The following is a 22707-nucleotide window of genomic DNA, read 5'->3' on the forward strand; positions in this document are numbered from 1 at the left end:
GAGATTTTGACTATGCCTGGATCTGCCTGGCTGCTCCCAAAATGGCGCTGGTACAAATGAAACTTTCAACTCCTTGTTGTACCCCGATTGCTCAGCCTTGGTGTCATGAAATATGTATGCAGTTTTTAAACACAATGAATTGATATGGGATGGGTACTGATTATGTGTTCGGACAATGAATTGAAGTGAGATGGGTGCTGATTGAACATTCGGACAATGAATTGTTGTTGAGTTTTGGCGCACCATGATTGTTGAAAGTTCGAATTTCAACACTTATGATACTCGCTCACACTGAAATTCCGATATGATTTTATTGCACTTGTCGTACTTTTTATTATGAAATCAACGACCACCGGCTCCATTAGGTTTTCCACTAATAAGTATCCCCACATGTACAATTCTGGCCGGCCCACTGGGTTGTAGGCCCGTATTTATGCACCAACATTTTTTATTAAAGATTTTTGGAAAAAGCAAACGTAGTTGTCACGCGTAAATTGGTAAGTTTCGAATAAATGACCACTATTTCCGATATAACTAGATTACAGGTGAAATGGCTCAGCTCGACAAGTTAAGGGTTAAAAAGTATAGTACGCAGAAATATCGCAAATATGAACGGTCCAGGTTTTTGTTGTATGTGTTTTGCATTTTTGTACAGCCTAAAGCAACCGCTAAAGATCCTGGTATTTAGCCTCTACTTTATATGCTACCTGTATCAGGAAAGTTGTTTTAAACTGCCCCTAAGTCACCCCGAAGGAGTGCCACCTGACCCCCCTACACACGATCTGTAATATCACACTTGGGCGACCTATGCTATCCACAGGCTTCCGATAATCATCTCTCCCACACTAAACGGTCCACCTGGGCTCTAATGCCAAGTTGGCAGGGACTGCGTCCAGTGGAGATAGCCCGAGTATGTAGTAAGTAAAAGCCTTTTCGAGTTTATGCGCGCTGATGTGTTTTTAAAATGCTGCCCCCGCCCCCCTTCTTTTTCCCTCTTTCTGCAGGTCACATCGGAACGTCGACTAAAGTACGAAAAGGAAAATGGTGATCTAGCGGACAAAGATGGGAAAAAGGGGTTATGGTGCCTACACACGACGAGCAAAGGATACTATTTCTCTCCCTGAACTTAGCGCTTGGGAGGACAGCCTGAAGCGGAAACTACAAAATATGACTTCGCTTGGCACCCCGAATAATACAACCAAGAATGACGTGCACTAATGAATAAATTACTATGTTTAACTAAATAGGGAAAGTTTAAGGAATATTCCGAGGTGAGGTTTACCCAAGTACCCTCCGCTTGGAGGACTAGGAATGTTGCCAGTGTTTAAAATCTACTACCTCCTTTTCGCACCCTCATAGACATGAAACTCAAAGCTGCCCTATTGTTCTCCCAACTGACACCCACTGTTGCCTCAGCCCACTGTGAGCATTAGCCCGACCAGGTTAGTTCTTGACCAATTGCCAAAAGCATAAGTGTGTGCAACCAAAGCCACCAGTGGAGGCAGCCGACGATAAACGAGAAGAAAAAGGTAAAAGAGCTTAGGATGCTAAGGATGCGCAGCGTACAGGAAGAGATCATTTTGGCCAATAACTGTTCTATGTTTTGTCTTGGATTTTTGTATATAATACCATTAACTGTTCTATGTTTTGTCTTGGATTTTTGTATATAATACATGTACTGTCTCCCCCGCCTGAGTTTGTGTGTACTAATGTGTGGATCTACGTCGTCCCTCTGCCTGTGTTTCCGTATTACTCGACCCCTGCTGTTCTGTGTTGTGTGCGCACTAAATGGCCTAATATTGTACACGTCTCTCTCTCTCTCTCTCTCTCCATGTCATACGTGTACAGAATGGTTCATTTAGAGTGCGGACTCTCTCTCTCTCTCTCTGAGGGTCACCCCGTTCCCTCCTCCCTTGTATGGTAACGTTGTGCCCCACCGGCACACACCTAATTGGGTCTCTTCGAACACAAAGGTGTTCGGCAAAATTGACAGAAACTAAAACGATTGTAACTTACCATATTACTACCTCTCCTTTCTGCAAAACGATAGAACCCGAGTTGGTAATGAAAGAAAGGACAGGTAAGACGACTGATGTCCCCTAATCTGGCCTTTTTATAGGGGGACTATAACGTCAATGGTCTTCTGTTTTTCAGTTAATTAGAAATGCAATTCCCAATGCCCAGATTGCCTCACCCCTCTGCACTTAAGTGCGGATGTCCAAAGCGTCCTCGCTTCTCCCGATTGACCCCAGCTCCCTGTCCAAAGCGTCCTCGCTTCTCCCGATTGACCCCAGCCCCCTGTCCAAAGCGTCCTCGCTTCTCCCGATTGACCCCAGCTCCATATCAGCTATCCCCGGAGCGTAATTGATGACTTTGATTAACCGTTGCTCCCCAAGAAAAGCATGTTTAACCTCTGCCCCCCCTCTCATGATGATAACCCCCTGCTTGCAAGAGTTAGCCGACCCCGAAGGGAAATGTAAGATTGTCAGTACTTGGGTTAAAAAGAAAAAGGGCGAGTCTCTACCTAAGAACTCGATTTCGAGTTTGATATAATACACTGTCGATAGGAGTCCGATTTCTCTCCACGTACGTCACGAATGAACGCCAAATAGGCTTACGAATTCAGTGGAAATGCCCTCCTACATACTCCATAAGTGATGACTTCTGACTGTGACCAATGAACCTATCCCCCACCTACTTAGGATTGGGGACGGAATTGAGATGTATAAATGTCTTCTCCTGCCAGTTTTTCTAAAACTTGTTTTGTACCCATTCAAAGATACAATTACCGGAGGAGAGGAGCTGGACGTGACGCACAGCCTGGCCACAGATCATGAAGCACGTGTGACCGCGACCAAAGGTGGAGTCGCAGAGCAACGAGACGCGGGACGAGGCACCACTCTCAAACTCGGCAGATGAAGGAATGAGGGGATGCCTTGAAGCCCTCGATTTGCTGACCCACTCGTGCCTGAAGTCCCCGTCCCTTTTGAGCCCGACTGATGGGCCTGTCTGCTCGTCATCCTTTGCTCCTTTGGTCCCTTGGTGTGTTCAAAGATCTGATCCCACTCCGCCCTCTCTTCCCTTGATTATTCAACAACATCACCCTTTTCACGTAACTTTTGACTATAGAATAAGGTTTTGCCACGGAAGAAGAAAGACACGCAGGTGCCCAGCATGAGGCACCCCTAAGAGGATCAGTTAGGAAACAGGACTGTGATCTAACAGCAGAGGACTGATCACACCCTGCGACGCGTAAGGATGAATCCGAGCTGGACCTATAGCTCCACCGCCGGTGCTCAACAGCGCCAACAAAAGAAGACGGACTCTGTTAAAAAGACATTGTGACGAAGACCCCCCCTTCCTGAACTTTCTACTCACCCCCTTGACTAATTGCTTGTATCGAACTGAATTCCTCCCTCAACCATTTTGTATTGCTTTCTAAAAAAACGTTTCATTGGTCACTCATGTATTTAGTTTTCCAAAAGTTTCTTATAGCACTGACAAGACCCGAAGGTATCAGAGTACTTTTACTGTATGTTGATGTCACCGGAGAGAAAGTCTGAACTTGATTCTATAATGTTTCGGAACATTTTTCTTGATTGACCCCGACTAAGTATTATGCCGATCTCTAGACTTGTATGAATAACCCAACAAATGTAAAATCATATGTACCGCATTCCGCCAATCGTATCGACTGTATAGAAATGAACTAGCTTATGTAAAAAAAGCGGCGACTGTTGAAAATGGCAATGTATATGCACATAAGCGGCGTTCATTTGTGTTCACTGTACCCCTTGTTGTAAGCAGAACGGATATCGCTAAACCCTGACTGTATTATCCCGCCAGCATAGACCCAAGCACACACGTACTCGACAGCCATTTTAGGCACCATGGCCTCTCTGCCCGTTTGTTCCCGGCAACCCTCCCCGCGCGCACTGCTCATGCATCAGCCATAAGACCCTCTCCCTCTGCGTGACCCTGCCCTAGAAGTAACACTCCTGCTTGACCCACACCCCCTATTTCCTCCCAAGAACACCCTTCCCCTCAGCTGACGACCCCCCCTCGGCTGCACTTGGCCTCTCGACCCGGTCCCAAGTCCTAAGACCAAGCCTCGTGAATGTACATCCCCCCCTTTTCCTGCCCAGCATAACAAAACCGTGGTACACAAGCCGAAGTGCCCGATCTTATCGCCTGCCCAACCTTTGATCTGATCATCCCCTCCTGCCCTCGTGTCCTGTAGGAATGTCCATCTGAGAGATCACAATCTCTTGTTACATTCAGGAGGGGAGGATGACATCTGACCGACTGGTATGGGAATAGGCCTGAAGCTGGGATTCCAAGCATGTTTTTTCCTACTTCAAAGTGTCTTTATTGTAATAAGGAATGTTTGTGCATCGTAAACATGTGTATAAAAGACGAAGCCTCAGAGAAACTGGGGGGTGGGGTAGTGTAGTGTGGGGTAGTGTGGTGTGGTGTGGGGTGGGAGGAGAGAGCACCTCCTGAAGACACTATGCGAGTGTCCGAAATGACAGGCTCTCCTCATGAGAAATAAAACTCTGTTCTTGTTTTCCTGCTTCCAGCGCCCGTCTCTTTATTTGGTAATTGTTCAAGATGGGAACTAAGAGGCGTCCTGCGCCAGCAGCCTGGGCATCAGGTGCGTTATGGGCTGACTTTTCCACACAGTTAGAAATCCGATTTCTGACCCTTTGTCCCTTTCTGTTGGACCTTGTGAATTCGAAGCACCCCTTATTTTAACGACAGGTTGTGGTGAAAACTTGTTAGGATTGGATCTGTTAAAAAGATTGTATGCGACTTTGTACTGTTCTCCTTCGGGAGTACAACTTACACTGGGTAAGAAAGTGGTTTCTCCAATGTATTTGTCAAGGGATAAACTTCCGACAGAATTGTCATTTCTTCCTAAAATTCTTTGGGCTACTGGTCCTAATGATGTAGGTCTTTTGGAAATACCGCCATATGTTGTAACATTGAAAGCCAATGTTAAAATGCCACGTATTCCACAATACAAAATCTCTAGTGAAGGTGAGAAAGCGTTGCTAGCGATCATTTATGATTTGATTGAAAAAGATGTAATTGAAGAGACAAGAGGCAACGTTTGCAATAGTCCTGTTCTGCCCGTTTTGAAACGAACTGACCCTTCCCAGCCACCTGTTTACAGATTCGTGATTGATCTTAGAGAGGTCAATAAAATAGTTGTGCCACAATTTCCAGTTGTTCCTGATATCACTGCCCTATTGACTATGATTCCAGCTTCCGCGACCTGGTTTTCCGCAATTGACTTGAAGAATGCTTTCTTCAGCATCCCGATTGCCGAGGAGAGTAGGGATATTTTTGGTTTCAGTTTAGGAGGTCGAAGCTTCTGCTTTAAACGCGCTCCCCAGGGCTACTGTGAAAGTCCATCAATATATAGTCAAGCTTTAAAAACACAGCTTGATACGATTGTTTTACCTGATGGCGCTAACCTCATTCAGTATGTAGATGATTTGCTTGTTGCTGCAGATACTGAGGAAATCTGTATATAAGCCACGTTGTCTTTATTGCGTCATTTGTGTGATTTGCATCACAAAGTGTCTCTCTCAAAATTGCAATATTGTCGACAAGAAGTGACCTACTTAGGTCATCTCTTGTCGAAGGAGGGAAGGAAACTGACCCCAGAAAGAATTCAGGCAATAGCGAAATTGAGTGTGCCAAGAACACAGAGAGAAGTGCGTGCTTTCTTGGGCATTACATCGTACTGTAGACAATGGATACCAAATTTTTCGTTATTGGCCAAACCTTTGGTGGCCTTAACCTGTAAAGATACACCGAATCCCGTCCCATGGTCTGAAGAGTGTCAGAAAAGTTTTTCCGAATTGTGTGATGCATTATGTTCGGCTCCTGTGTTGGGTACCCCCAACTACAGTAAGCCCTTTACATTGTATGTCCATGAGAAAGAAGGTTGTGCATTATCAGTGTTGACACAGTTGTTTGGAGACAAGCAGCATCCATGCGCGTATTTTTCGACGACTTTGGACCCGGTAGCTAAAGCATTGCCGAGTTGTTTAAGAGCCACAGCAGCAGCAGCTGTTTCTATTTGACAGTCTGCTGGGTTAGTGATGAATAACACGTTGATTGTGATGGTTCCACATGCAGTGGACACATTGTTAAACAGAACCAAGACACAGCACTTGACTAGTGCTCGATTGTCAGGTTACGAGTTGACATTGTTAGCGAGTCATGTGCATATAAAAAGATGCAACACACTTAACCCAGCTACGTTGTTGCCAATTGTAACAGAGTTAGATACTTCTGAACAGCATGATTGTTTTCTTAGAACAGAAGAAGAAACGAAAGGGAGAATAGACCTCCAAGATACTCCTCTTGCAAAGTGTGATGGTACCTTATGGGTGGATGGTTCATGCTTCAAGCTTCCGAATGGTGATACGACTGCAGCATATGCTGTCACGACTTTGCATACAATTGTTGAAGCTGCACGTATCCCACATAATTCAGCTCAAGCAGCAGAATTGATTGCACTTATGAGAGCATGTGTGTTGTCGAAAGGAATGAAAGTGACCATCTATACTGACAGCCAGTATGCATTTGGTGTGGCTCACAGTTTTGGACGATTGTGGAAAGAACGTGGGTTCCTGACTTCGCATGGAGCTAAGATTCAGCATGGTCAGTTGGTGAATGAGCTTCTTGAGTCACTGACTTTGCCGTTACAAGTTGCGATTGTGAAATGTAGCGCACACAAGAAGGTGACTGATGATGTTGGTCGTGGAAATACATTTGCTGACGAAGTCGCAAAAGAAACTGCAAGGGATGTGATGAGTCGAATGTATGTTGCGGGCCCTGCAAGATGGATTGGTGATGTTGGAATGTGTGAAGACACAATAGAGAGTGTGAAGTCTATTCAAGCTGAAGCTACAGAGAAAGAGTTGAGTGTGTGGAGAGAAAGTACGGGTAAAATGGATGCAAATGGTTGTTGGATTGAATTGTCAGAGCATCAGAGATAGTTGTTACCCGATGCGTACGTGCTTGCAGTGGTTACAATGGCCCATGGAATGGCTCACATCAGTGTGAAAGGGATTTGCAAGTTGTTGGCTCCGGTATGGCAAAATGCTGGAATTCCCAAGTGTGCAGAGAATGTGGTCAAGAATTGCATGGTGTGTCTGAAATACAATCCTGGTAGGGGAACCCCAACTCCAGCTGGTCATTTTGCGCCTCCAACGTATCCGTTCGAGGTTTTGCAGCTAGATTTCATCCACATGGAAAGGTGCAACAACCTGAAATACGTACTCGTTGTTGTTTGTGCCTTTTCAAGATGGGTAGAAGCGTACCCCCTAAAAGACAACACTGCCCTATCCACAGCTAAAGCCCTTGTTAAAGAGTTCTTCCCTAGGTTTGGAATGCCAAGAATGGTCTGGAGTGACAATGGGAGTGAATTTGTGGGTCGAGTGATGAAGAAAGTATGTGAAGGGCTAGGCATCCAACAGAAGTTCCACGCTGCAAATCACCCCCAATCAGCTGGATTAGTAGAATGTTACAATGGCACGCTAAAGTTAAAACTGGCCAAAATTCAAGCGAGCTCTGGTCTTAAATGGCCTGACGCCCTACCCTTAGCACTCCTATCAACAAGAATGACTGTGCATTCGCGAGTGGGACTTAGTCCATATGAGATAGTTTTCGGCCGCCCGGCCAACATATGGGGAGTGCCAAGGCCCACAAAATGTAGTGAAATCGAACACCCTGTTTTGCTTGACTATTTGTATGAATTGACGGCTAAATTGCGTGTTTTACACGAACAGGTGCATGATACACTGCCTCAGGTCTCTGAAGCTCCAGGACATCAGATCGTTCCTGGATCCTGGGTGCTGGTCAAGAACTTTCAGTGAACAAAGAAGGACCAGCCCAGGTGGACCGGCCCACACCTCGTCCTTCTTTCAACGAGATCAGCTGTTCGAGTGGAAGGGAAGAAGCACTGGATCCACGGCGTACATTGCAAGAGGGTGCCTTTGCCTCTACCGTACGACCGGTGGGTCCAGGAGGGTGTCGCTGACTCAGAGACTGAAACTGTGCCTCGTTTTTCACCTTTCAGTGATGCACGTATAAAAGGAACACTTACTGAAAAAGAGAGTGACAATATTTTGCAACCAGCTGTATCACCGTCAGTTTGATTGGACACTACAGTACCTGAACTCTTGTTCCAAGACCAGACAATACCGGGAAAACAAAGATACAATCTGAGGCCGAGAACTATGAACTATTAAAATTGTCTTCCTAAGAACTATTTTTGAAAGTGCAGCTTTCCCATCTGAGAAACTTTTTTATTTTTGTTTTTCGAACCACCATTCGGGTTCCGCTGTAGGGTCGCGGTTGCCCAAAGTCTTTGGTGTGCAGCTGAAGACGTTGGGTCGACAGTTCTGGTTGGTCTAAGGGAGTTGCCCTGGACTGACAGAAGCATTCCTTAGCATAGAACACCCAACCATCGCGAGCAGCATTGTATAGAGGATGGAGTTTTTCGAGGTGGAGAGACCTGCCAAAACCATGACTTTTAAAGCCAGGATATGTAAATTGATGACCAAGAAACGTTTTTTATTATTATGCATTTTAATGTTATTCAGTGTAATAATATTTTTAATAGGATATGTTTTATTCTCTTTTCGAGTGACATTTGCACCCACTTCATCGCCCATACCTCCTCCTTCTACTGTTTCCCCACACTCCTTTCAACCTCTTCCTGAACACGAATCCGCTAGGAGATTAGAGTTTATTAATAACTCCTTCGTTCAGCTTTTGCACCAACACCAACTAGTAATGAACACGACTAACTGTTGGGTGTGTGGTCTTATGCCTCACACAACGGGAAAAGGTATTCCCTATCTGGTCCTGCCATTGAGCCACAATGGTTCTGTGTGGGCATACAGAACAATATTCATCTATGCGCATGAAGTCTACCCCCTACGTTCTGTGGAAGACAATCGTAAGAATAGTGCTCTAGTTAAGGGTATAGTAGACATGATTAAGGAAGATATTTCCTACGAGACTATCCCTAGAGATGAGACACTAGTATACATAGGATGGAACGTGACCGGATATGGAGCTACTCTAAGTGAGAAACAGCAAGCTAAGAGATCTTCCCCGATTTGGATTGTACCCCATCAGGGTCACCTGTGTCTGCAAGGTACTGGCAAGAATCCCAGAGCTCAGTTAGGGAAGAGTATCTGTACTAAAACGTATGTTTTTGCATCTCAGACTTCCCCTTCGTTTTTAGCAGCTAAGGGTACCTATTTCATCTGCCATGATAGAGCCTATACATGGTTGCCCCCTGACTTTTCGGGCACATGTTTTGTTTCGTTCCTGTTGCCTCCCACCTACACAGCTGCGGCAGATTACCATAAGACAAGGATAGTTAGAGGTGTCTTTAGTAAAGAAGACACTGCAGGACAAGAATTTGGGGACTTCGTAAAGGGTTTTCTGCCGTTCTGGGGACCCATGGTTAACAGCAGGAACATAAGGCAATTGACAAGGGTGGTTGAATCCACCGTGGTTGAAACTGCCGGTGCCCTTAGTAACTAGACTGCTGAGCTCCAGTCGGATCGTCTCATGACCCTTCAGAACAGGGTCGCATTAGATGTCATACTTGCAGACCGAGGTGGGGTATGTAAATTGATCCAATCGAGTTGCTGTGTTTTCATTCCAGATAACGCTCCAACAGTGTACCAGGCCATCTCCAAACTACATAAGATTTCCGAATCTATTCATGTGGATAAAGGAGATTGGTCGTTAATGGGATGGTTCTGGGAACTGATATCCGCCTGGGGATGGAAAATTCTGATGGTCATTGGGATGGTCTTAGCCATTCTTTTCCTGTTCTGACTGTGCGTGCAGTGTGCTCCTGCAATATGTGGCCTCTGTGCTACATCATGTGTAAGGAAACCTGTATCAAGGGACGAGCTAAGTACTAGGATGATGTTACAGCAACATCTCAATGACTTTAGGAATATAGACCTGGACTCAGATTAGCATGAGGATAGGTTAAATTGCCTATGTAAGGGCAAAAGGAGTGTTTGTGGTTCTGAAAATTCTGGACTCGTGTAATAAACTTTGCCGCAGTATGACGATTTTGGTATCAAAAGACCGAGAATGGCCAGTACACTATGTACAAGCATTTTCGTCATATTCCAGTAACGATTTCACCTCGAAAACGTCATTTTTGTCCTGAACCCTTGGCTTCCATTTTGTGTACGGCAGCCATTTTGTGAGTTGCCCTCACATAGGCTTATAATACAGCCAAATTTGATTCCAGAGGACACGTACACCTTAATTGATTTCTCTTTGACCTGGGCAAGCTGAAACCATTGCCCCAGGCCGAACCTGCCCGGCCAGTTCCTTTCCCAGTGGCCGAGCGAGATAGCATCAAGGCACAACATGCCATCAACCTTTTCATCGCACACACACCCTGTCTAACCTTGCTCACACCTGTCCCTGATTCTTTACATATGTCTTGTTTTATGAGGAGGAGGTGCCCGTTTTATTGGGGGTACACCGATATCTGATGAAAATGTTGGGCCTTGCCGGGTAATTTGTTGTGGGCTGGACAAACTGAAATATGGGCTTGTCATCATGACTCTGCTTTTTCTTTGTAGTGGAAATATGTGAATGGTCAACAGTAATGCCAAGAATGTTTGCCTAAAGCTTAATATTTCGTATAAAAAGAGAAGCCTGGCTTTGTAAGATTGAGCAGTCTCCTGAGAATATACATCGTGATGTACTTCTAGGACGCCTGTTACTTGGTTGCAGCCAATAAATTCGATCTTTGACTTCACCTAGAAGACTCTGAGTTTCTGTGTCTGAATCAGGAAAGTACTCGAGGTCTTAGGGTGTACCCTGACACCGCTGGGTTACCGGTTCGCACCGGTTCCGAAAAACCCTGTACCTCAGCACTTTGGTGCTGGGTGTCTTCCTTTATGGGTCTGTCCCTCTTGCCAGTGTGCTTTGGGGGCTCTGGACAGCCCTCTCTGGTCCCCGCTGCTGAGTAGGGTTCTGGACGCTTCGCCTACTCTGGTGCCTCGGTTGCTGCTGGCCCTGGGGTGTCTTCTGTTTGGCCTCTTGGCTGGTGGATGTGCCTCTTCCTTTGGCCTTTTCCTCCCTGCTTTCTCTGGACTCCTCTGGTGTCAGTGGTGCTTCTGGGTGGGCACTGTTTGATGCCTGGTTGGTTTTCCCAGTTTCTGTTGGCCTCCGGTGCGTCTCTTCTGACCTGCGGTATTCTTCTCCATCTTGGTTTGCTGCGGAGGGGGTGCTTGTTCCTGCCTTTTATGGTGGTTCTTTTTGCTGGGGTTGTGCCTCAGCTTTTCCCTGTGCTCATGTTGTTCCGGAGGCTGTGTTTCGGTCTCTCCTGACCTGTGGGCTTGCAGCTGCTTCTTCTTGGCCTTCGGCGGTGCCTCCTTGTGGTTGCCTGTTGCCTTCAGACTTCCTCCCTGTTGGCTCCAGTTCTTGGCTGGTCTGCTGGTTTCCGTTTGGTACGACCTGCTCGGGGTTGCCTGGTTGTGCTCTTGCTGTGGTCCTGGACTGCCTGATGGGGCTGTGTTCGGGGTTCGTTGTGTGGCCTGCGGATTCTTTTGCTGGTGTCTTTTCTGCCTGTGGGGTGGCTTGTCCCTCTGCTATCACGTTCTGGCCTTTGCAGGTGTGGTGTACTCCTGCCATTGTGGCCTCCTGGCTCTGGCTGAGCCTGTTTGGGTCTGTCACACGCTCCTGTTTTCCCCTAGTCTAGGGATTTTGTTTGGCTGCTTGCTCTCTGGCCTGTGCTCTGCTGGGGCCTTTCCTTCTTTGGCATTCTCCCGGTTATGGGTGGGGCCTTCGGGTCCTTCTGGTAGGACGGTGTTGCTTGGCTTTGGCTTTGGCTTTGACTTCCCGGCTGCTGTGTCCTCCGTTGCCGTTTTCTGCCCTGGCTCCTGTTGCTTCTGTGGTCGGGATGTTTTTTTGTTGTTACCTCTCCCTTGGTGGGTTGGGGTTTCCGTGCTTTGTTGTTTGGGCCTGCCCCGCTACTTCGGGGCCTTTCTGAGTAGTTGTCTCTCAGTCTTTGCTGGCCTATGTGTTTTTTGCCCCTGCTGGTGCTGGCTCCCTTGGGGTTCCCTTGCTCTGGTCTTGGATTCTCTGGGTCGTTTGCCTGTTCTGTTGCACTCCTTCTCTGATGTTTGGGGTGTGCCTTCTTTGGGCTGTGGCTTCCTGCTCCGGTTTCCGCCGGTTTGCTGTTGGGATGTTCTGCTGGGCCTGTGTTCTTGGATTCATGTGCTTCCTCCTGTTCCCTTTTCTTCTTTGTTTTCCCAGGTTGTATTGCCCTGGTTGGTTGCCCTTGTCGATTCTTGCTGCTCCGGCTTCCTGGCGGTTCTGGTTCCCTTGGTGCCTTGTTTCCTGGTCGGTTTTTTGTCCTGTGGAGTTCTGGTCCTTGCTGGGTCTGCTCCCTTTTGGCTCTTGGGGCCGGGTGGGTTGGCTTCCGGGTGTTTGTTCATCTTTCCCCTGTGCCTTGGCTTTCCCACTTTCCCTGTCCGTGGACTCTGTCTCGCCTTCTGGGCAGGGTGCTGCTGGGCTGTCGGCTGGTGCTGCCCCTTTTTTTTCTTTTTTCTCATGGGGCCTGGTGCTCTTTACCCTTGGTGGGCTTCACAACCTTTTTTAGGTCTCGTGACCTTAAATGCGCGCAAGCGCATTGAGGAACGAGAATTCAAGTGCTCAAAATGCTCATGAAACCACCAGCTTTTTGCTGGCGTTTTCATGCAGTTCATGTGAACCTCGTGTTCAAACATGAACGCGCATCAGCCTCCCTCCATTTGCCGCACAGCACATCAAAGGGCTTCGCCCAGCGTGCGCTCTGCGGCTTCTCGGCTTCTCCTCCCCTAACTTCCTTGCATTTCTCCTCCCCCTCCCCAGCCAGCTTCCCCAGGCCGTGTTCCCTCATCCCTCGCACCCCCTCCTCCTTCAGCTTATCACATTCTTCAAACTAAAAATGCGTCCCCGCTTGTAGCATGCAACGGCCTAAAGTGATTGCATTAACCAAACTAGTTTTCCTACCCAATTTTTTTTCCCGACAGATAAAGGTAAGTTGCATTTATATTTTCCATTTAAGGTATGTGCGTTGTATTGTGTATGTCTGTATGTAAACATCTACCAAAATCCCCCAGGATCAGAGTTCACTTACTTTTATTTATGCACTTTGACTGCTGCCCAGATCAGTGATGAGTGCTTGGCAAAGAATAAATAGTAATAATAAAATACATTTTCATGCAGATTTTAATAATGCTAATCAGTAAGTGGCCACATCAAAGGCTCTGTGCCACTTTCACCCACACAGCAACACTTACAGACACGCAACGCCACTCACACCCACGCAAGCCCGCTATCATCCACGCAACACCACACTCACCCACGCAACGCCACTCACCCAAACAACACCACTCACACACGCAACGCAACTCATCCACGCAACCCCACTCATCGACGCAACCCCACTCATCGACGCAACGCCACTCACACACGCAACGCCACTCACACACGCAATGCCACTCACACACGCAACGCCACTCACACACGCAACGCCACTCACACACGCAATGCCACTCACACACGCAACGCCACTCACACACACAACGCCACTCACACACGCAACGCCACTCACACACGCAATGCCACTCACACACGCAACGCCACTCACACACACAACGCCACTCACACACGCAACGCCACTCACACACACAACGCCACTCACACACGCAATGCCACTCACACACGCAATGCCACTCACACACGCAACGCCACTCACACACGCAACGCCACTCACACATGCAACGCCACTCACACGCAATGCCACTCACACGCAACGCCACTCACATACGCAACGCCACTCACACACGCAACGCCACTCACACACGCAACACCACTCACACACGCAACGCCACTCACACACGCAACGCCACTCACTCAAAGCCACTCACACACACGCAGTGCCACTTTCACCCACACTGTGCAGTGCACAATAGGTCTCGCAGGAGGAAAGTTGGAGCTATTGGTTTTGTAAATGACAAAGCCCTTTATGTTTTTAAAATGAAAACAAAAATAAAAGGCATTGTTATTTGCAATTGTAATAGCTCCAACTTTCCTACTGCGAGACCTATTGGCAACGCCAGTGCTTGATAGATGAGCGTCAGCTTTTTTCTTAGTCTTCAATAAATTCGAAATAAATCAACGTGTGAAATACACTCAGGTTATTTACACTTTGTGTGCGAGCTAGTCATACGCACCAGCTTTAGCTTTACAATAAATTGTGCAAACAAATTCAGTGTCCATATAAAAGCCAAGAGGAACAAGCATTGGCATGGCCAATAGGTCTCGCATTTGGGACCTTATAAGTATTTAGTTATGCAGCACAATATCCCTGGTGCAACAACATCAACTGTTGTGTTGCTAAACACTTATAAGGTCCCAGACACGAGACCTATTGGCTATGCTAATGCTTGTTTCCCCGAGGGAGCCTTTCGTCGTCTTTTATTTGGGGCTTCACGTTTTTTTTGACCGCTTGTCTGCTGGGTGTTTCTTTTCTTTCCGGGGCCTGCGTTTGGCTGGCGTGGGTTCTCTGTGCCTGGGTATGGCTCCTGTTGCCCAGGTCTGGCTTGCTGGCCTGGTGGCGCTTGGCCTTCCTCTTTGGGTGGACTCCTCACTGTTTTGTTCCTTCTTGCCTCGATTGGCTTGTGTGTCCATGCCCTCCCCTTCTCTGGTTGGGTGTGGGTTGTTCCTGTTGTGGGCTGGTTGGCCTCTGTAGGTTGTCGGACTGGTCATCTGGCTGTTCTCCCGTTGTTTTGTTGGGTGTGTCTCGGCTTGGTGGGGCTCCCTCGTGTTTGGGATCTCTGCCTGGGGTTTTCACCGGTTCTGCCTTTTGCTTCCTGCGGTGGCTGCCTTGGTGTGGTTTCCTGGGTTGGCTTCTGTTTTGTTTGGGGAGGCCAGCTTTTCTGCTTTGGTATTCTCAACTTAGTATTGAATGGGACAAGGACATAAGGGACCTGGGGGTAATGCTCTATTACTTACCGGTAATCTTCATTACTCCGGATCCTGTTGTCCTTGTCCCATTCATACGCCCCGCCCTCCCTCCCGGACGGCCGGCCTTCCTGGTGTGGGGTTGCTTGTTCAGGTGGAATGCTGGGTAAGTACCCCTTATGTACTCCCGGTGGGAGGGGCTGGGTTAGTGTCCCAGTATTCTTCAGATTTTTTTTTCTGTCTGGAGATGGTTATATCCACTTAGTATTGAATGAGACAAGGACAATGGGACCCGGAGTAATGAAGATTACAGGTAAGTAATAGAGCAATAATTCCATGCCACCTGTCCAGGAAACAAGGACCTTTATGTGTGCCATATAACAAATGAAACTGGGTAAAATATTATCCAATCGATACACATAGAATATTCCAACAATCGACTTGAAAATAATTAGTTTCTAATTGAGACAAAGAGATAGAAACAGTTACCTTAGTTAGACGGAGATCAGTCTACGAAGTTGGAACACAGACCGAAAGTTATCCAGACAATAGTGACCTAGACATTGCCAAAGCCAAGAGGCCACTCTATAAGGCGCTAACACACAAACACACAGAATTTGTGCATCCTTTGGTTTTGCACGAGCGCAATTTCTTGATGGTTGCTCAGAAAGCAGGGTGCTATTAGTCATGTGAGCCAGTGTACAAAAACATGGCTGTGTGTTTGACCCCACCCACTGTTGTCTGCAGTCTGGGGCACCGTAGGACTGGTGGGGGTGGGATGTCAGAGTGTGTCACCAACTTCCTAGGGAGGCTTACCAGGTTAACTTGTCTACTTGGTTAGAGTTAACTGTGACAAATTGCTACCACAGTATATCTGTGCGCCTCACTTCATTTTGGTAATGCAAAATGAAGTGAGTGCAACTAGGATTATGAAGTTTTTTACTTTTGTTTTTGTCATGGACATATTTTTAGTTTAAATTGTCACTGTGCATCATCTTAAGGAATTCCACCGGCCAGCCAGAATTTTGAAAACACAATAGGTTCATGATGAATTGTTTTCATTGAGACCTGCATCAGGCGGGTTTATCATTGGAAACAAAAAGGGAAATTATAGAGAAGTAGTTACCCAACGGCAGATGCCTCCCACAGCAATAGGAAACAAATAGGTGACACCTCAGATTCAAATGTTATATTAATCCATTGTTCCTTTTTAAATTGTACAGAAGTGTTCATACAGTATAAAACGAAACAGAAAAGCTACCACTAATTATAAAGTGGGCAAAATTGCTTCTGCTTTTTATTATAAGGATTTCCTTTTCCATAGAGGAACAAGGCAAAATATTGGGTTCCTTAGAAGGCCATCAAACTCTAAGGTGATTTGCAATATTCTTTTAATGCAGGTAGAAGGGTATTTTCTTATAATGCGTTGTAGCATTATTAGCATTTCCCTACAAAGTGTAAATGCTTAGCCTCTTGCTCGTTCATATGAAAGTAAATAATTTTGAAAAACAGCTACAGTTCGTAATGTGGGATAACGTGCTAAGAAATGTCTGCATGTCTATAATGAACTGTAGCTGTGCCATACATTTAACTTCCCGCTAATGCTATTTAATTTCAAGAAAATATCTTAGGAGTGTGGGGAATATAGGCCCTTATATATCAATGCATTTCCTCTTGGACCAGAATGGGATCTAAGAGGCCCTTAGTTCTCATTTCCACTGTTTAAACAGGAGTAATAATTCCGCCCACCAAGGTATTGTGGCATCATAACGGAACTGTAATAACGTATTATATTTGAGCAATACATAATTGTTGGATCTGGCCCCTCTAAGGAGGGTTTCCCTAAAACATTTTGCTTTTTGTTCTCCTGATGTTTGCAGACTCTCTTTTCATGGCTTTAGTACCATGGGCACTTTACCACTGTACTGCAGCGGGTAAGTGCGCAGGCCCTTCCTACACATGCCAGAAGGGGTGCTTACTTTATTGGATTAGGTTTTGTACATGTGAGTGCCCTGTAAAAAGGTACACTACATACCCAGTGTGGGTACTTCCCTTGCTAGTAGTGAGATGCAGCACTGATTTTCCCACCCACTGGAATTGCCTGTCAAATATGTATCATGCTCAGGATGGCATGACTTTTCCCTCTTATTAGCCAACCCGGAGGGGTCCTTTCACTACCAGCAGAGTGCCCCTAGGGTAAGTCCTGAGGGGTGAAGTTCGGGTTCGTGCAGCCAGGTACGTACACATGGGTGTTCTCTGTCTGCGTAGTGAATAACCACCTTGTGGGTTTTCATTACCTAAGGGGTCTGTTCTTCCCGTGGGACACCTTCTGGGTTTTGCTGATTCTCTTATTGTGGCTTTAGGGCCCGGAGCACTTTCCCTCTGTAAATGCAATGTGAAGGTGTGCGCACCCTTCCTACACATGTTAGTAAGTGATGCTTACCTGATGTTTGTAAAAAAGGTCACAAGCCTGCCATTGCAGGCCAGTCTGCATGCTTGCACCAATGATGTGCCTAACAAATGTCCAGCCTGCCATTGCTGGCCGGTGAGCGCACTTGCACCTATAGTGTTCTTAAACATGTGTCTAGTATGCCATTGCAGGACTGTGTGTGCGCATTGCCCTTATGTTCAAACTGGCCTTTCTAAATCAGTAGTATATCCTGAGAGGACCTTTCCCTACCACTAGAGCATGTCTTATGGGATGAAGTGAGTGGTAGGTGAAAGGCTGAGTGAGTACACATGTATGTCCCCTGCCCAGGTAGTGAGCAATACCCATGCGTGTTTTCACTGCCTATGAGATTTGCTTTTCCCGTAGGCTAAGATGGAGAAATGGTTGAAAATACTTCAGGTTGCAAAAGTGGATTGCAGTTGAGCAGCCTCATCATGTTTCGTATCATTGGATTCACAATCACAAACCTTTTCCTGTGGTAAAGGTGGTTTTGTCATTATGATCTTAGAAATGACACTTCTAGGAAGTGGGAATTTCTCTGCTCTAAAACTCTTTGGGTGCCTTTTAACTTGACTCGGCTGGGGGAGCACATCTGGGCATTCCCCAGTGACAGCTATAAAACATTGGGCAAGCCACTGGAACGACTGACGTCTGACATTTGAGGGCTTGTTTGGATAGACTGGAGGGGGAAGTTTTTGACACTTGGCCGCTGGGATCCAGATCATGGCCCAACTAAAGATTAAGATCTGCGTTTGGCGGCCTTATGGCAAACAGGACTGAAATTTAGGGTAAACATCCATGATTCAAAGAGATACCTGCTGAACCACCCTCACTTCAAGGGCACACTATGGGTTAACTACTGAAGACATGCTTAAGCAGAGTAAAGATACACTTATGGAGACGTGGTACCAGAGAACACAGGACTGCGTGGTACACAATGCCAGAGGAATCTATTGTGCACAAGGAGGATTACTCCTATTGAAAGGGACCGTGTACACTTCCTGAATAGTGGCTGACCTGACTTCCTGCTGCTGTGTGGCACCCTGAAGTGTGCTCTCCCCATGCTTGTTGGTGTGCCTACTGTTCTTTTGAAGGTCTCATGCACATTAAAGATCTCCTACAAGGGACCCCCACGGCCTACTTGTGATACCTGGAGAAGGGTACCCTCTTAATATGCTGGATTCCAACTGGTAACGTGGCATGACGTGGAACTAAGAATTGTGACTGGAGCCAAGATTGCCTTGTATGAGCCCCAGAAATCTTGCCTGCATATAAGGCGTGTGGTCCCTGCATCGAAGGGACCTCAACACGCGTACGCGTCTTTTTGGTGGTGAGCGGATTCACAGATTGCCGGATCCAGCATGGCCCACTTTGTCATTCCTGCCTCATCTCTCTCTCATGCGATACGCTGAATTCATATTTATTACATGCGGTTCCCAAATCACAGGTTGTGACCCTCAGAGCTGGGGGCGTAACTGTAGTATTTCCTTATTGTACCTCATGTGGCATTGCTAAACGTGCACCTGTGTGTGGGACCTAAATTGCATGGTGCGACCAGTATCAAAGTGCACCAGGTGGTTTGCCTCATTTCCAGGGAGGTATGGACTTTCCACATTGTGTTTGACTAGAATTGTATAGTGCAACCCACATCAACACGCACCGGAGATTGTGCCTCATTTCCAGGGAGGTACTAAATTTGAAACTCTTTCACCAGGCATTGTGCTTACTTTCCAGGCAGGTACGGAGAGTGCGATTCTTCATTCTGGGAAGCCGGAATAGTCTGTTGCGACTCGCATCCCTCCGCACCAGATGTTGTGCCCGGATTGCCTGAGTGCGATTCTGATCAACGTGTACCTGACGGAGTGCCTTTTTCTTCTGAGAGGCCCCCATGCATCATTCCCCATTCATCAATTGTTCCCTTGTCAGCCCTCAGTGTGGCAGACCAACTGCTGTCTCCTCACCCAGCGCCTGATAACATTATGTTGCCAGGAAGTATTTCCCTGCTCTGGTCGGGGTATTGAGAATGAGTGACTGGGCTAAAGGAACACTTCCAAGAGCGATCAGAAGCGGGTCAAGAAACTGTATGACTCCGCCCCCCTCCTTGTGATTAATTTGCAGAACTAGACTGGTGATGGAATGCCCTTGTGGAACCTTTTTGAGTGACTTAATATTGCCCTCACGCCGCTTCTGCTCTGCATCCTGTTGGTGAACTTCCTGAGTGGCTGACAAACCCCCATTTGACGAATGCTTCCTAATTAGTCCTGCTACCTACCCCCATCTACTTCTCTGGGACCCTGACTAAGTGTGACTTTGCCCGCATGCGGCCTAGTATCCGGGAGGAGGGCTGCTTATCTCCAATCTGAGGGTGTAGGGTAGTTGGGGTGAGTTGTAGAATGGAGGGAGGCTTGGGCTGCAGGGGCTGCAGTGTGCTATCACTTGACCTGCTGGGTATCAGTTGCACCGCATTTTGGTGCTGCATGTGTATGAGTGCAAGCGCATTTCGTACGGAATGCCTGATATCTGTTGCACCGCTTATCGGTGCTGAGTGCGTGTGTGAGTGTTGGAGTGACCTTCTGCAGACCGCCTTTGAATAAAGACAGTGGCCAGCGGTATTGCCTTAAATGTTGATTTCTTGCCAGAAGAATACTATGTTTGACATTAGTTTTACCCTTGTGGCTTCGGCCCACGGTGCTGCTAAAAAGTGTTAGAATTGTTTGTATGTACATATTTCTGATATCGAGGTGAGCTGGGGTGCACCCTATAATTGTGTGGTATTTAATCATAAGAATTGCTAGGATGGGCCTAGGGTTGACAACGTGTCGCACCGCATAAGAGTGCTGGGGTGGTAGAATAGGATCTGTCCCAAGTGTGGATATTACTGGTGTCATTTCAATAAGTTGGGCTTCATACTGCTAGTAATATTCACAAGTGAGATTTATACTCAGAACTGCAATATGTTCATGTTGTATTGATTACTGTGTGTGCTGAATACAAACATTATTTACATACATCACGTGCAAAGTCTATTTTATGATGCTCAATGTATTTATTGTGAGTGAGTTCTGTGCTCTGTGATAAGCCTGACTGCTCAGTGCCAAGTTACCCAAGGGTGAGCGCAGGTTATACAGTGAGTGTACTCACCCACCCCCTAACGGGAGTGGTAGGTTCTCCCTGGCTAGGGCCTCTCACCAGCCAATCAGAAAGTGCTAGTTCCAACAATCATGTTCAATTTATAGGTGACACAATGTCACAAGTAGACGATAATAAGACAACTTTTTAGACACATATGATAGGCGTCCAATTATTAAATGTAAAATTATATTTGAATATGTATGCATAGACATAAATAATTATAAGGTTCTGCAAACACAGCTTGAATTCAGCTACAATATATGGAAGCCACAAACTCCAATATTAAATCTTGTCCCCAATTTCCTTAGTACAGTCAATCTAAGACATTTCTATCCACCTGAAATAAGTATGTGACATAGCTGGTCAACTATGATAACATATTGCAGCTGATATGTTACATCCAGCCAGCAGCAAATGTGAAAGGAGCATTATTTTAAACAAAGGACACAAGAACTGACTTTTCATTCTTCTCGTCTGTTTTTTCAAATTAAACAATGATCAGCAGAAAGGTGATAGTATATCAACATGCTTATTTTTTGTCTGCTATCGGTCATTAGGGGAAGAATAGAATCCCTCTGCATTCTTCTACACATTCTGTGTTACAACACATTTTAATCTGACTTACATTAAACTGATTCAAATATCACTTGGCAAAAAATTAATACGTGTTTAGTTTTACAATACAGATTCAGCTTTTATGTTTCATGTCTCCAACCTTACCATTTCTTTCCTATGAAAGAACCAGACACAAATGATTTAAGTGGTATGTAGGAAGGATTGTGGTGTGATTATGTACTATGAGAAAAAGAATACCTGCTGCCTTACGTTAAAAGTATATTGCAAGCCACCTCAGTCTCTTGACCTCATGCTGGAACTCATCCTACAGCCTAATTTCTTTATATGATCATAGAACTCCTCATTGATTTGCAATATCCTTATAATGTACAATAAGGGAGCACTTTATCCGTATGTAATATATAAGAGCCTGTTATCCCTGCATGTAATCCCGTCTCTAATTCCTTTTCTACTAGCAATTTGTGACATCTCTAGTCACCTATAATAAAGAAATGCTGTAGCCGCCCAACTGTAATAAGTTATTATAGTTGGGTTGTGACGTCAGAATGTCTTCTGTCATCGCAAGTCAGGTCGCAGAACATTATTACAGCAGCAGTTTAAAACAAACACTGCATAATTGCCGCTTCAGCTTAAAATAAACATTGATCAGCAGAATGGACATATTCATAGCAACATGTTTATTTTTTGCATGTTAATATAGGTTATTACAGGAAAGACAGAATCACTCTGCATTTTTTACACATTCTGAGCTACAGTACTTTTTTATTCTGACTTCCATTAAAGTGATTCTAATATCTTTTTCCAATAAATTATGTTTTGGTGTATTTAATTTTGAACTACATATTCGAATTTTATTCTTCATGTATGTAAACATACTTTGTTACCTGTTTCATAGATAAGTTCATAACACCAAGAATGTATGCAGTTTGCAAGAAGTATGATGGTGTGAGCATGAAATATAAGGAATACAATACCCTATGCTCTGTGATATTGTAAATCACATCAGAGTTCCATCACTTTATAAAGGAACTCTGACATCTGTCTCGTTCCTCTATATGACCAAGGAACTCCTAGGTAACGTTAGGTATCCTGATAAACTACAGCAGGGAGTATGTTATCCCATATATATTTTTTTACTTGCTACTTTGCATAATTGTATTATACATTTTGAACTCAGATTTTATTTTTGAGAAATATTTGCAATGAAATAAGCTAATGGCACTTTTACATATATCATAATAAACTATCCTTATGAAATCTGAACAAAGTGTGGGACTCTCTATATTATTACCACCAAATAATAGTTACATGCATTACATGTATTGAATGTGTCTTATGCTACATGATTTTGTAATAAGATTCAACAGCTTACCATGGCAATAACAGCTGCACCAGCTCCGGCAAGGGCCACGATAAACAAATGAAACGTCATGTTCAGCTGTAGAAGAGATGATATTGAATATTTTAAAATTCTAACTCAAAAGGAACATATCTCTACACCATAGAGAGCATGCGTTCAGGTTAGC

The 22707-nt window shown here is 45.6% G+C and overlaps 1 protein-coding gene across 1 annotated transcript in view; it reads right to left on the reverse strand.

Moving 5' to 3' along the window:
• Window positions 1-22707, reverse strand: part of GPM6A (glycoprotein M6A) — a 536789-nt gene that overhangs the window by 60698 nt on the left and 453384 nt on the right. Inside the window, exon 6 of the mRNA XM_078677082.1 lies at window positions 22554-22619. Coding sequence (XP_078533208.1) covers window positions 22554-22619 — 66 coding nt within the window. The remainder of the gene's footprint in view (window positions 1-22553; window positions 22620-22707) is intronic.

Source organism: Lissotriton helveticus, chromosome 2_1, assembly GCF_964261635.1.
Source record: "Lissotriton helveticus chromosome 2_1, aLisHel1.1, whole genome shotgun sequence".
NCBI classification, from domain to species: Eukaryota; Metazoa; Chordata; class Amphibia; order Caudata; family Salamandridae; genus Lissotriton; species Lissotriton helveticus.